This window comes from Calidris pugnax, unplaced genomic scaffold (genome assembly GCF_001431845.1).
Source record: "Calidris pugnax isolate Ruff unplaced genomic scaffold, ASM143184v1 scaffold270, whole genome shotgun sequence".
Classification (NCBI taxonomy): domain Eukaryota; kingdom Metazoa; phylum Chordata; class Aves; order Charadriiformes; family Scolopacidae; genus Calidris; species Calidris pugnax.
In genome coordinates this window covers 472,301-486,836 of record NW_015091277.1, presented here as the reverse complement: position 1 = coordinate 486,836, position 14,536 = coordinate 472,301, and the positions used below count along the sequence as shown (strand labels likewise).

Sequence of the window (14,536 nt, the reverse complement as noted above, 5' to 3'; positions counted from 1 at the left end):
AAAAAAAAAAGAAAACAAAGAGAAAACATTCCTGGCAGGGCTTGTTTCATGTGAACTTGGGCTGTCCCCTTGTCCCCTCTCTGTGACGCCTTGTACTTCCCCAGAACCGCAACACACTCAAATAACCCCCAATCATGATTTACGCAAATTATGAGAATGAATGAGCCATGGGATGGAGCCATCCCAAATCAGTTCCTAGGGGTCAACTAGTTCTCCAATAATTCATTTCAGTTATGCTCACAGAAAAACAGTAACGCCAGCAAGTCCCCAAGTACAGTGACAGAGGTTGGGACTCTGCCAGTTGCTGTAGATAATAAGGTCCAACTGGCACTTAGATAACCCCAAAGTTGGTAAGAAATGTCCTGTGACTCTTCACAAGGGGATAACATTGCAGTGAAGACCACAGGGACCTTCTCCATGCATCAGGCACTTTTCAGGTTGCCCTCAATGAAGCTGGTGAGATGGTGCCTGCTGGGGTCGCTCTGAATGATGACAGCACCCGAAGACAAGATTTGTCCCTCTAAGACCTTAATTTTAGCTTCCTGCTGCTAGTTCTAACTCAGGCTGTGTGATCTAAAGGTGAAATGTCTCATCTAAGCCAGCCCTGAGTAAGCAAGACAGATGGTGACTTCTGTTTGAGGGAGAGGCAGAGATGGATCTTGTCAAGCTCCCACTTTCCCCGTTTCACCCACATCTTCACCTTCTGCATGTCCGTGGTGCTCTTCAGCACCTTGGCTGTATGACGGAAGTTGGTGACAGAAGCCTTACAGCGGCAGGAGGGGATGAGACACAGGGAGAAGAAGCAGGGAAGATGTGCATTCACTTGGCCATGTGAAGGAGAAATTTGTTTTTACTGTAATGCCGGGTGCATCCTTCATAATCAAGATGCCACAAGGGACAATGGTTTTAAACTGAAAGAGGGTAGATTTAGATTAGATATACGGAAGACATTCTTTGCTGTCAGGGTGGTGAGACACTGGAACAAGTTGCCCAGAGAAGCTGTGGCTGCCCCATCCCTGGAGGGGTTCAAGGGCAGGTTGGAGGGGGCTTGGAGAAACCTGGAGAAGAGAGGGCTCCAGGAAGACCTTAGAACCCCTTCCAGTCCCTCAAGGGGCTCCAGGAAAGCTGGGGAGGGACTCTTGATCAGGGAGGGGAGCCATAGGATGAGGGGGAAGAATTTTAAACTGCAAGAGGGGAGATTTAGATGAAGTCTCAGGAAGGAATTCTTTCTTGTGAGTGTGGTGAGACACTGGCCCCGGTTGCCCAGAGAAGCTGTGGCTGCCCCATCCCTGGAGGGGTTCAAGGCCAGGTTGGAGGGGGTTTGGAGCAACCTGGTCTGGTGGGAGGTGTCCCTGCCCAGAGCAGGGGGGTTGGAACTCCATTATCTTTAAGGTCCCACAGCTTCTCTGGGCAACCTGGGCCAGTGTCTCACCACCCTCACAGCAAGGAATTTCTTCCTGAGATCTCATCTAAATCTCACCTCTTTCAGTTTAAAACCATTACCCCTTGTCCTATCACTCCATTCCTTCACAAAGAGTGCCTCCCCATCTCTCCTGTAGGCCTTCTTTAGATACTGGAAGGCTGCTATAGGGTCTCCTGAACAGGGTTAAAATAGAGGGGGGTGAAGCAGAAATAACTTTCCTGGGCCGTGCACTGGGCTCCCCCTTGGATTCCCAACGCTTTTTTTCTCACCCCCGTTTTTAAAATCACCCAAACTCATTCAGGTCTTGCCTGACCCTATAACTCCCAACCCTCAGGTGAAAATACAGTTATCTCCGAGGGGAACAACTCGAGCAGTGAAGAGGGACTTGTGCAAGGATGGTATCAGCAGAGGGTGCTCCTTGCACACTCTGAGGAGGCACAGCTCAGAGCCGGCACGCTCCCACTCCACGTCCTCAGAAAACAGATGCTCATCCCAACCTCTCTTTGCTCCCACGACAGCAAACATGCCCCGGGGATCCTTTAAAGGCAGCGTTTAAAGCCATTTCCTAATAAAAAATAGCAGGCAGCTCTTCCTGCCTCCAAACACCGGTGCTTGGCTATGCTGAGTTTGCTGCCAGGATCTGGGGGGATTAGGAGCCGCCTTTAATCTTCCCAGAAAGACTAATCCTCCAGGATTGAACGAGCTCAATCTACACACAAATACAGCCCACGATGGTGGGTGTCCACCCATCCTTCTCCCCAGACCCCACTCTCCTTGTGCCTCGGTTCGGGCTGGGGCTTTGTGTTAGGGAAAGGTCCATGGGAGCATCCAGCTGTGAACGCTCAGACCAAAAACTCAGCTCAGCTCCTCTTTAGAACAGCACAGAGGATGACAAAAGCAATATTTACGATGCTTATCTTCCACCCTGCTAGGGAGAAATCAGCTTGTGCTCAGCTATATGAAATTAAATGCCTTCCATGCAAGGAAAGAAATGTATTTGGGGCTTTTGCACAGAAAGAAAAAAAAAAAAAAAAGGCTGGCAGATCAGGGATAAAACAGTATAAAACCAGGAGGTTGGTGGGACAGGAATTGCTTGGGCTAACCAGGGGGTTACCAGTGAAAGGAGCAGGGAAGTCTTCACACCATGGGGTTCACCTGGGGAGCTCCTTGCTGTGGGATGTTGGGGATGCCAAGTTTTTTTCCATGCTCTTGTAGTGACAAAAGGTAGTGGATCCATTCAACAGGGGCTGCTAAATCCTATATTCTGGCTTAGAAAGTCCTTCGGCTGAAGCGTGGGAGAGTGAGAAAATGTTGTAAGGAAATAATACTATGTGATTTCTTAGTTATAATACCCTTTTTATTAAAATTTTGTTTTCTGCTGTCTTTTTACCAAGCCCCCTCTGACTTCTCCGACACCAGCAGGAAGAAAGGTTCCACCAAACCCTCCCTGTCCTCATCCAGTGATCTGCAGCCAAAACCAGTAGCCATGCTCCCTCTACTGGTCTTACTGGTCCTCTGGCCAAGTCCTCCCTGCCCGGCAGTGGCATTCTGGGAGGGAAGGACAGACGGACAATACAGTGTGGTTCTGAAGGAGGTTTGCAAAGGGACAGGAAAAGAGGTGTCCCTGGGCTGAGCCAGCAGCTAAGTTTTAGCAGAGAGGTTGGTCCAACACTCTCCAAGCAGCGGCTGATGGCCAAAAATAATTTACAGAATATATGGTGTGTATAATCATTACAGCCACATAAATAGCTCATGGCAATTCTAGCATTTTCTAAGGCAACCTTGAGAATAATTTATCGGGAACCCACTTGTGTTTCCTATTAAATATCGTAAAATATTACCTGCTCTTTATGGTAAAACTCACCACAAGCTTTTCTGGGCTGTGTTCCCATTCCTCCCCAGAAGACTATGATATACCTTTTGGGGGCCGTGCTTTGAAGCTCATGCAGAAGCCCTTAAATCACAAGTTAAGCTCTGAGATTAGCCATAAAATAATGCACTGCAGGTCCTCAGCATCACTTTCTGCCATGCCTTTGAGCAAAAAAACCTCAATGGCAGTAGGACACACACAAGGTAGACTTGCTCTGATGGATGGTGTTTTAGAGAGGCAACTTGGAGATGCAGGTCTCCCAGCTGAGACATTGGAAGTTTGGCTTGTGTACGCCAGCTTCCAGCACAAAATTAAGTGAATTTACTTGATTTTTCCACAGCAGTGGAAAGGGAGTGTGATGCTCTGGCTCAACCCAGCATATCTCTCTCTCCCAGTTGCACCCAGGTCCTATGAGAGGCAATCCCAGTTTCCACAGTGCTGGGTGCCACTCACCAGACAAGGTCATACACAGCACTGCCTTTTGCTCCTTCACCTTATCACAAGAGGCGTATTGGGGATGAGGTGAAAATTTAAATGGGAGTTGGGGAAATGAAGGGGAATCAGAAAGCTCTGATTTTCCTTGTGCAACGTTTGCTTTTGGAGCATCCTGGAGGTGGTGCCTTCACAGGCAGAGCTCAGTATTTCTATGGTGTTGCTCTTCTGGATGCACTTCACCTTGATATCGAGTGATGATTCCTCTCTGTTGAAAAGGAGCAATGTTTGCTGGGACACGCTCTCTGTGTAACCACGTTGTGGCTTTGCAAAGTCCCCGTTTAACCTGCAGCACTAGGGTCAATATTGTACTGAGCTGTGGACTGCAAAAGGGGATGATATGACATCAGAAGATACATTTTAGATGCCATCAGTTTAGGGGCAGATGTGCCCATCTGACTTGTCGTAACACAGTTATGTGTAAGATCCACTCAGAAATGGCAGGAGAGATCCAGACAGACCCTATCTTCTCTTTTTTTTTTCACCCATCTCTGATTTATGCCCTAGATTAGTATCTTTCCACATCAATCCTGCAGTCTGCACTCCAGGACCTTTAAAATTTTGGGTGTGTTTGATTGGGGATGTGTGGGGTTTTTTTCTCCCTGACAAGCTGAAAAGAGAAACCTCATGTTTTACGGTTGAATTGTGGGGCTGAGATTCGAAAGAGCTGGCTCTTACTTCTTGTTAACGGGTGACCTTGGGCACATCATCTCTGGTTCTCTCTTTGCTCCAGCTCCCCCCAATCCTTATCTCAGGCCCTAATCTATGCAGGATGGACTCTTAAACTGGGCTCTTGTTTTTCCTTTGGGCTGATGAGTCCTTTGGCTGTTTGGATTCCCCACTTAATTTTATTTGGACTGCAGCACCCAGCTCCTGGCTCCAGGCTATCTCTAACCAGCTGTGCACATCCCATCTGAGCTTCCTCAACAGCTGATGTTTCATTAAAGGAATTATCCTACAAATTCCTATAGCCTAGTCTACCCCAGAAACTCACTCACTTGCATGGCCCATGAACTCTTCTGCTGCATTGGTCAGATTTGTACCGATTTGTGATGGCTCTGAGGCAGGACTTTGTGCTGGTCCATGCATTCAAGCCATGCCAAGGGGGTACCAGATAAAGATTAAGGCCAAAGCCCTGCCACATGTATTAAATTAAATCTGGAAATGTCACAGAAGTGCCTTCAGGGGGCACAGCAACTCTGTGAGACTGCCCAGTGCACTCTCAGCTTCATCCATCCAGCCTCATCTCCAGCAGAAGGAGATACTGATCTTGCAGGGTGCTGGGACCTCTTGGATTTTGGTCAAAACTTGGACCTGTGTCCACTGGGTAAATGCTAAGCAACCTGAAGAGCAGGAATATCACAACGCACGCAAAGGAAGCAGTCACAGGGAGTTTTCCCTAACTGCTAGAAAGCAGTGAGGTTAAATGGGTGGGTAAAAGGCAGATAATTAAAGGATGAGGTTGTGAAAATGGTGGTCAACATTTTTTTTTCTGTTTTTTGCAGTAATCTGAGAGCTGGGAAGGCAGTCGTGCCTCAAGCCTTCAACACTGACCTCCAGGCACCCCATGCCTCGACTGCTGGCCCCAGATTGCCTCCAAACACTGAGGAGGTCCCCGAGTCTCCCAAGAACCAATGAGATCTGTGGTACTTACCGTGACAGGGAAATAGTCCCTCATGTACCTCCAGATGATGCTGTTCCGGAGGACGTTGATCTTCCTCCCGCCTTTGCTGGGTTTTTCCCTGTCTATGAACCACCACGCAGCATAGAGGGCACTGACCAGCCAAAAACGGGTGAAGAAGAGGGCGATGAAGACAACTGTGCAGCACTGTGCTGAGAGAAAAGCCAGACAGTGAGTTGGCAGCTGGGTAGGGTGGGTGTTGAGAGAGGTTTGATTCACCTGAAGGGTCTTGGTCCTTTTGGACCTGGGATGGGGCCTAAGCCTTCACTGGGCTTATTGCTGAATTATTCTATCAGTGTGAAAGCACCTTTGATGGAAAGAGGCAGTTTATTTCCTATCTGCCTCAGGAATCTGGATAGCAACCAAGCACCATCCTTGCAACAACCACCTATTTCTCCAAAGGCCCCCGTGTCCCCCTCTTCTCGCAAGACTGATGGACCCCACTGCATCCAGAAGGTCCCTGTGGATCAGATCTCTATCCTTTTGTTGTCTGGCTTTTCTCTGGAGTCAGTCTGACCTCTGCAATGATAATGCCTATGTTTTACACCAAAACTCCTGTTAATACCCTCTGATGACACCCGATATTTTGCAACAGGAGCAAAGCAGGGCACTATGCTCTGTACAGTCCACTGTAGCTTTGTCCTGAGCTATCGATTCCCAATTTTAATTGTGCTTTGGATTTTTAATTTTTTATCTTCCCATGGATAAGGTTTTACTCTTTATTGAGTTTTTTCTTATTGATTTTGGAACTTTTCCTCCACTTCTTGGGCTCACTCTCAACTCTAATCCTGGCCTCCAGAGGACTGTCAGTCCTTTCAGCTCGGTGTCATCACAGATTTTATAAGAATGCTCTATTACATTCCCTCAAGACATTAATGACTTGGGACTTTCCCAAGTCATTAAAGACTTTTCTAAGCTACTTCCAGTCAGTGCTCAGCTTTGCCCTCTGCCTTCATGCCCTGTGTTTTGGCAGGGGAACAAGAGAAGAAAAGTCTGTGTGCAAACAAGCACCACTTGATACATCAAATCCCACCCAAGCCCAACACTGTCTGTCTGCACAGAGACTGAGAAGTGCTGATGGCCACCAAGCTGCCACCTGGTAAAGCAGATGTCCTAAAAAGTGCCTGGGAAGAGCTGTGTCCTCTCCATCTGTCCCTCTGAAAGCCTTGGTGTTTGGAAAGGGGGAGACTGAGCTAAAAAAAACCCATTCATCCAAGCCCTTTGCCTTCCCCAGCTCATCAGTTGCACGGGCCATGTGTTGTGGATTATATATATTTTGTTTTTCTCTGGGTCTTTATGACAGATCTGGTACCCAGGGCTCAAGGACATGAGGATGGAGATGCCTGTTCAGCTTCAGCTTGTGAGACAGATGCATCCATGCCTTCATCCTCTGAGGTCTGGATTTTCATTTTTTGGGAGTCATCTGGCACCTGCCCTCTCCAGCCCATCTCAGCTAAGGCCTATCAGAGAAGAGGTATACTATGCTCTTATTTAAGACCTCCTTGTACCTCCTGTTTGCTTTTACTTATGGAGGGGAGGGATTCTTGATCAGGGAGTGGATCCACAGGATGAGGGGGAAGGGTTTGACACTAAAAGAGGGGAGATTGAGATGAGATCTGGGGAAGAAATTCTTTGTTGTGAGGCTGGTGGAACCCTAGCCCAGGCTGACCAGAGAAGCTGTGGCTGCCCCATCCCTGGAGGGGTTCAAGGCCAGGTTGGATGGGGCTTGGAGCAACCTGGTCTGGTGGATGGTGTCCCTGCCCAGCACTGGATGGCCTTTAAGGTCCTTTCCAACCTGAACCATTCTATGATTCTATGATAAATTAGTAGGTCTGGTTTGTAGTGGGGTTTTTTTCTTTTTTTTGTGATAAGACACCCTGATCTCAGAGCTTTGCACGTGAAAACGGATCCCTGTCCCTTTTTAAAACACTGTCATGATGGTACTGTTAATTCCTATGGGGGGAAAAAAAGCAATAACCTAGCAGGATCCTAAATCTCCTTAAAGCCGAAATGGGATCTTATGTCCTCATATAGGTAGAGACACTGCGGCAGGAGCCTGGGTAGGCAGGAATACCTTGGATGGGGAAACAGGTCTAACCTGCATTGCATTCTCCTGCTCAGAACGAAGCACTGCTCATACCAGACACCACTCTTTCCAAGTGCCACAGACAGAGTCTTTATAACCCTTGAGGAAAACAGCATAGAGCATGAAACGGAGCTCCAGGGTCCACATGAGACATAAACACTGCTTGAGGAACAACGTGGAGGTTGCAATCTTTTACTGCTCCTGGGAGGTGGGTCATCAAGTCTGCTGCAAACCCTTGCAAAGCCTAATTCCCTTTTTATCACACCGTGCAAAGCTCAAAGTACATCCCGCAAAATGAAGGAGTGGTTCTGGTCCAAATCCACACACTTATCATGCAAGGGAGGCTTTATCTTGCAATTATATAGTTATTAATTTCTCCCTCAACTTGAATTTGCAATTCAGCTTCCTTTTTTTTTTTTTTTGCAGGGTAGAATTTGAACACAGTGACCTCCACTCAATCTCAAGATTATTATTTTTTTTGGGTGCCTGCAAAATCTTACAGTATCCTAGTTGCTGTGGGAAAGAAGTATATTTGTGTCCTAGCATGGATCCTCAGTCCAAAAATTGCTGTGGATGGGACCAAAGAGAGAGGAAAGTTCTAGAAAATGGACAGTTCTAGAAAATGGACAGTTAAATTCTACTGTCTGCATCTGGGAGGGGTCTGGAGCACAAGTCTGGTGAGGAGTGGCTGAGGGAGCAGGGGCTGTTGAACCTGGAGGAAAGGAGGCTGAGGGGAGACCTCGCTTTCTCCAACTCCCTGAAAGGAGGGTGTAGCCAGGGGGGGTCGGTCTCTTCTCCCAAGGAACAGGCCATGGGACAAAAGTGAATGGCCTCAAGTTGCACCAGGGGAGGCTTAGGATGGATATTAGGAAAAATTTCTTCGCCAAAAGGGGTGTCAAGTCTTGGCAGAGGCTGCCCAGGGAAGTGGTGGGGTCACCATCCCTGGAGGGATTTAAAAGATGGGCAGACATGGTGCTGAGGGACATTGGTTCAAGCTGGGCAGACGTGGTGCTGAGGGACATTAGTTAGTGGTGGTTTTTGTCAGTGTCAGGTTGATGGTTGGACTCGATGATCTGAAAGGTCCCTTACTTGATTCTTCTATGATTCTGATTCTATCCAAACCAATCCCAGCTGTAGGCAGACACATGATTATTTATGGCCCGTGTTTTGGCAAAAGGGAGGCACTCTGCATTGCTGCCTGGTGTGCAAAGTTGGCATCAGCAATCAAGGGAGATTTCTGTCCCCCTTCCAACTTTCTTGCAGATGTCTGTGTGTTATGTCCTCAAACTCTTCAATGGAAACAGCAGAAGCAGTGCAATCCTGCCAGTTAGGCACTGAGACTTTCTGGACCACCAGTGGTGAGATATTTGCCCCAGAGCTGCATTGTTGCTTCCCGAAAGTCAGGTCCCCAGGCTGGGTCCACCACCAGCCCCACTGCCCAGGACTGGGTCCACCACCAGCCCCGTTGCCCAGGACTTCGTGGTCTTCAGCCTGGCTCCAGGATCTCTTCACCAGCACCAACCCAGTCTTTTTTAGGTTACACAGGTAACTCTTCACATTATAGAGTCTCCTTGTTCTCCAAAACACTGCAAAATAACCTCCCACCCAAGAAAGGGCCAAAACCTGCTTCCATAAGGCCTGGAGGGAAGGACTGCACACCAGGACCAAGATCTATTTCTATTCCTGCAAATTCTGAGTATTTCCTGAATCCACACTGGAGGGGAACACATAGTTCACCAGGACCAAGATCTATTTCTATTCCTGCGAATCGTGAGTATTTCCTGAATCCACACTGGATGGGGGGGGGAGGGGAACACATAGTCCCCTTCCTCTGCTGGTCATGTTCCACATGCAGAGCAGCAAAGACAACCTAAAGCCACCTCGTCATCCCTTCTGCTTCTTTTCTGCAGGATAAGGCAGACATGATGGGTGGCAAACAGGAATATTCACTTGTTTTGAAGCTATAATCATTGCTCCCCATAATCATTGCTCCCCATAATCATTGCTTTCTTCCCTTGAGGGCAATCCCAAGAGGAATATGAGGAATTATGAGGATTTCTTGCCTGTCCCTCCTTGGACTGGGGACCGCTTCAGAGCTTCCCAAATGAGAGCTGTATTTCCCTCAGCATCTGCTTTCCACTCTCTGGGCTACCCAGCTTCCCAAATGAGAGCTGTATTTCCCTCAGCATCTGCTTTCCTAAAAACAACTGTCACTTTCTGGGCTACCTGCCAGGAAAACACTTTAAAGGATATCACGAACATGACATTAGGCTCTTGGCCAGAGAACCCCAGCATGTATCTCCCTCCTGGGGCCAAACTCCAGCCTAGGTACAACCCACTGTGCCCACAAAGCAATCCACAAAGGGCTGTTGGGTCTTGGAAACATCACTGGAGGAGATGGAAATCTGTGTCATGATGGGGGTGGGGGGAAACTGGCAAGTCCTTGGTTCATTAGAAACCCATCTTTGAACCCCATCGGCTGCCAGGGCTCTGTAGAGCCAGACAAGCTCTCCAGCTTAAAATCATAGAATAGTTTGGGTTGGAAAGGACCTTGAAGACCATCTAGTTCCAACACCCAGCTTGGTTGAGGTCTCCATGGGATCAATCTCTCTGCTGAGGATGGGGAATGCAGGCATACAAATGGCAATGAGATGGGATTGTAACATGGCTCTGCCTCACTGCCCTTATTCCTTAAGGTAAAGGAGGGAAGAATTGCCTTTAGTATTCAGCCATAGCATCACTACAACATCTACAAGTCCAAACAGGGACCATGTCCCATCAAGGAACTACTGGGACCAACATTGCTGCTAGCTCAGCATTTGCTCATTCAGCCTGAAACAGGAAAAACAGCAGCCTATGGAAAGACATTCTTGGCATTGCAACGTCCCCAGAGTGAGTCAAATTCATACGGCAGCTGTCAGGAGGGATTGCAAGATGCACATTGCTGAGGTCCCCAGTGCCAGCCTAGTGTCCCTAACAGTGACAGCCTGCACTGATCATAGAATCACATAATGGTTAGAGTTGGAAGGGACTTTAAAGATCATCTAGTTCCAACCCCCTGCCCTGGGCAGGGACACCTCCCACCAGACCACGTTGCTCAAAGCCCCATCCAGCCTGCCCTTGAACCCCTCCAGGGATGGGGCAGCCACAGCTTCTCTGGGCAACCTGGGCCAGGCTCTCACCACCCTCACAGCAAGGAATTTCTTCCTGAGATTTGATCTAAATCTTTCACCACCCTCACAGCAAAGAATTCCTTCCTGAGATTTGATCTAAATCTCCCCTCTTGCTGTTTAAAACACTTCCCCCTCGTCCTAGGGCTCCCCTCCCTCATCAAGAGTCCCTCCCCAGCTTTCCTGGAGCCCCTTGAGGGACTGGAAGGGGTTCTAAGGTCTTTCCGGAGCCTTCTCTTCTCCAGGCTGAACCCTCCCAACCCTCTCAGCCTGTCCTCGCTGCTGAGGATGCAGCCCAGGATGTGGGGGGCTTTCTGGGCTGCCAGCGCACATTGCCAGCTTATGTTTTGCTTCTCATGTACCAACACCCCCATGTTCTTCACCTCAGGGCTGCTCTCGATCCACCTGTACCCCTCAGCAGATAGAAGCCTGGCCAGGTTGTCCCATGCTGTGGACTACGCTCTGCTGTCAAGGGGGCCTGACTCACACTGGCACTGTGTGCCCTTTGAGCCAGTTCTGGGCTGCCAGTGCACATTGACAGCTCACGTTGAGTTTCTCATGAACCAACACCCCCATGTCCTTCACCTCAGGGCTGCTCTCAATCCACCTGTACCCCTCAGCAGATAGAAGCCTGGCCAGGCTGTCCCATGCTGTGGACTACGCTCTGGTGTCAAGGGGGCCTGACTCACGCTGGCACCGTGTGCCCTTTGAGCCAACCTCGGTGGCTGAAAGGGTCCAAAGGCTGGGTGCCGTGTGCTGGGTCTGAGATGTGCAGAAATCTCCTGCCCCTGCACTGGGTTTTATTTGCGCAGGTTCAGCCCTACACTAAAGCTTCTGCATGGTGTGGCTGCCTGGATGAAGTCCAAGCCCATGGAGATCAGGAAGGAGAGGCAGAGAGAAGCAGTGCAGCAGGTCTGGGCTTCCAGCCTGAAGAAGAGGAGGCTCCGGGGAGACCTAAGAGCAGCCTTCCAGTACCTGAAGGGGGCCTACAGGAAGGCTGGGGAGAGCCTGTTTACAAAGGCCTGCAGTGACAGGACGAGGGGCAATGGCTTCAAGCTGGAGGGGAGCAGATTTAGATTGGAGATTAGGAGAAAGTTCTTTACTGTGAGGGTGGTGGAGCACTGGAACAGGTTGCCCAGGGAGGTGGTTGAGGCCCCTTCCCTGGAGATATTCAAGGAGAGGCTTGATGAGGCCCTGGGCAACCTGGTCTAGTTGGGGGTGTCCCTGCTGACTGCGGGGAGGTCGGACTACATGACCTTTGGAGGTCCCTTTGGGCCTGGACAATTCTATGATTCTATGATTCTCTTCTCCAGGCTGAACCCCCCCAACTCTCTCAGCCTGTCCTCCCAGCAGAGGGGCTCCAGCCCTCCCAGCATCTCTGTGGCCTCCTCTGGTCCCGTTCCAACAGGTCCATATCTCTCCTGTGCTGAGGCCCCAGAGCTGGACGTAGTGCTTGGATTCTATGAATTCTATGATTCTATGATTTCGGTGCCCTGCAGATGCCTGGCCCCGCTGGATTAGGAGGGGGTCACTGGTCAGTACTGGGATCCTGCACATGGAGGAGGCAATGGGGTCCCCACTCCATGCCCTGCATCCCATCCTGGCACCACGCGCTCTCCTTCCAGCAGCTGTTGGAAGCAAATGGAACCTTTTTGCCTCCCTGCCCTTGTCAGGAGCATCCTTGGGAAGGGCGGACAATGCCCTGCCTGTTGCCAGAGATGCTGGGGCAGAGCTGCCACGCTCATCCAGCATTTCCCCCCCCCGACCAAGGAATGAATGAGTCCCTCACCCCGTGCTCAGCTTCTCAGGGGATGCATTCCCACAACCATAGCAACGGCAGCGGCTGTTGGGATCTGCAGCCAAAGGGCTGTGCAAATGCCTGACCGTGTGTTTTCCAGAGCCTTTTCCTGGCAGCAGAAGGAAGAGCCTGTCTCGGAGAGAAAGGAGCCAAATCCTCCCCACAAAAGTGGCTGATGTCTCTGCCTGAGGGTCATAACTGAGCGTGGCGTGGGGTGTTTCACAGAATGACAGAATCTTCTAGGTTGGAAGGGACCTCAAAGATCATCTTGTCCAACCGTCAACCTAATTTTGACAAAAAATAAACAGCCACACAACAAACAAGAAGCATCACCATCACTAAACCATATCTCCCAGCACTACATCAACCTGTCTTTTGAACACCTCCAGGGATGGTGCCTCCACCCTCCACCACCTCCCTGGGCAGCCCATTCCAATGTCTGATAACCCTTTCAGTGAAAAAATTTTTCCTAATATCCAGCCTGAACCTCCCCTGGCATAACTTGAGGCCATTTCCTCTCGTCCTGTCACCTGTCACCTGGGAGAAGAGACCGAAGGTTTGGCAGATCATGGGATGAAACAAAGGTTATCAGTTAGCACCAAGCTGTCATGGTTGTTAAACTGGGAGCTTTTGGGGTGGAAAGCTGCGGGCTTAAAGAAAATTTGTAAAAATGAATCAAACCAGCTGGCATGGCTCCACAGGGTTTGGTTATCACCTTCCTTATGCCTTCTTATAGCATTTCTGAACTGCTTTTCGTTTCAGATTTATCACAAAAAAAAAGGCCCAAAATCAAATTAAAACTCTTCCAGGGAAAGGCAGTAATGTCTGGAAGGCCAGCCATGGAGAAGGTGTGGGTTTGGCTCTCACCCTCACTCAGAGCGAGCTGTATTTCCACGTAGTGACAGGACGAGAGGTAATAGCTTCAAATTGCAAAAGGGTGGATTTAGATTGGCTATTAGGAAGAAATTCTTTCCCGTGAGGGTGGTCAGGCCCTGGCCCAGGTTGCCCAGAGAAGCTGTGGCTGCCCCATCCCTGGAGATTTTCAACGCCAGGTTGGATGGGGCTTTAAGCAACCTGGTCTGGTGGGAGGTGTCCCTGTCCAGGGCAGGGGGTTGGAACTAGATGATCTTTAAAGTCCCTTCCAACCCAAACCATTATGTGATTCTGATTCCCTGCATGAGGCAGAACCTACATCTTTAATAGTTCCATGACACCCTCCAACTGCAGCTGATTCCCCGCTCCTTCCCATTTTCTGGCTTCCTGCTGGCTCCAGCAGTCATTGCCATCACTGAAAAGTCAAGTGCCAGCCTGAACCCAATAATAAGAAGGGACAAATATACAGTGCAAGATGTTTTGCTGGAAAATACCATTAAAGCTCCATAAGCCCAGCTGCAACTGTGCTGGGAATTGGGATGTGGCGTTTTATCCCTTGTTGACATTGCAGCCACATCTCTTCTGCCTCCCATCCCATCCAGCCTCTATGGAAGGAAATCCAGGTGCAGGGAGCCACAGAGCACTCCAAAATGTCCCAGTCTGGCCAGTTGGGTCCAAGGCTGCATGGCTTTTGCCAAATCTCCCCTCCCCTGCACTGTTAACCCATGTCTCCTCCTGCAAAGTGGTCTCTGGTGAGCACGGGAAGGTTGATCGCAGCTGGGACCTCTTTTGTACTAGAAGAACCCAAGGTTTATAACAGAAATACAGGATGGCACCAAGTTCCCTGCACTTTGCCATGCCATAATCGTGCTCTGTGGCAGCTCAGCTGGCCGTGCCACCACTGCCACACCAGGACTCCCCCTCCATCTCGAGAGGGATGTTCTCCAGCTTGTCCCAGAGTGACCCAAGGGGTAACACTGGTTACACCTCTCCAAAACAACTCCGCAGAACCCATTTGCTGCCCAGTGGGTGAATGGCATTGCCCGGTCATGGCCATGTTGCTGATTCTCTTCTCTTCCAATAAAGAGCAGCCTCACCCATCCTGGCTACCAGCAATGGCTCCTGGCCTCTGCCAGTGCCCAA

The 14,536-nt window shown here is 49.6% G+C and overlaps 1 protein-coding gene across 1 annotated transcript in view; it reads right to left on the bottom strand.

Moving 5' to 3' along the window:
- The window catches only part of MOGAT2 (monoacylglycerol O-acyltransferase 2), a 68,224-nt gene that overhangs the window by 31,108 nt on the left and 22,580 nt on the right, over nt 1-14,536 (bottom strand). Inside the window, exon 2 of the mRNA XM_014960609.1 lies at nt 5,440-5,618. Coding sequence (XP_014816095.1) covers nt 5,440-5,618 — 179 coding nt within the window. The remainder of the gene's footprint in view (nt 1-5,439; nt 5,619-14,536) is intronic.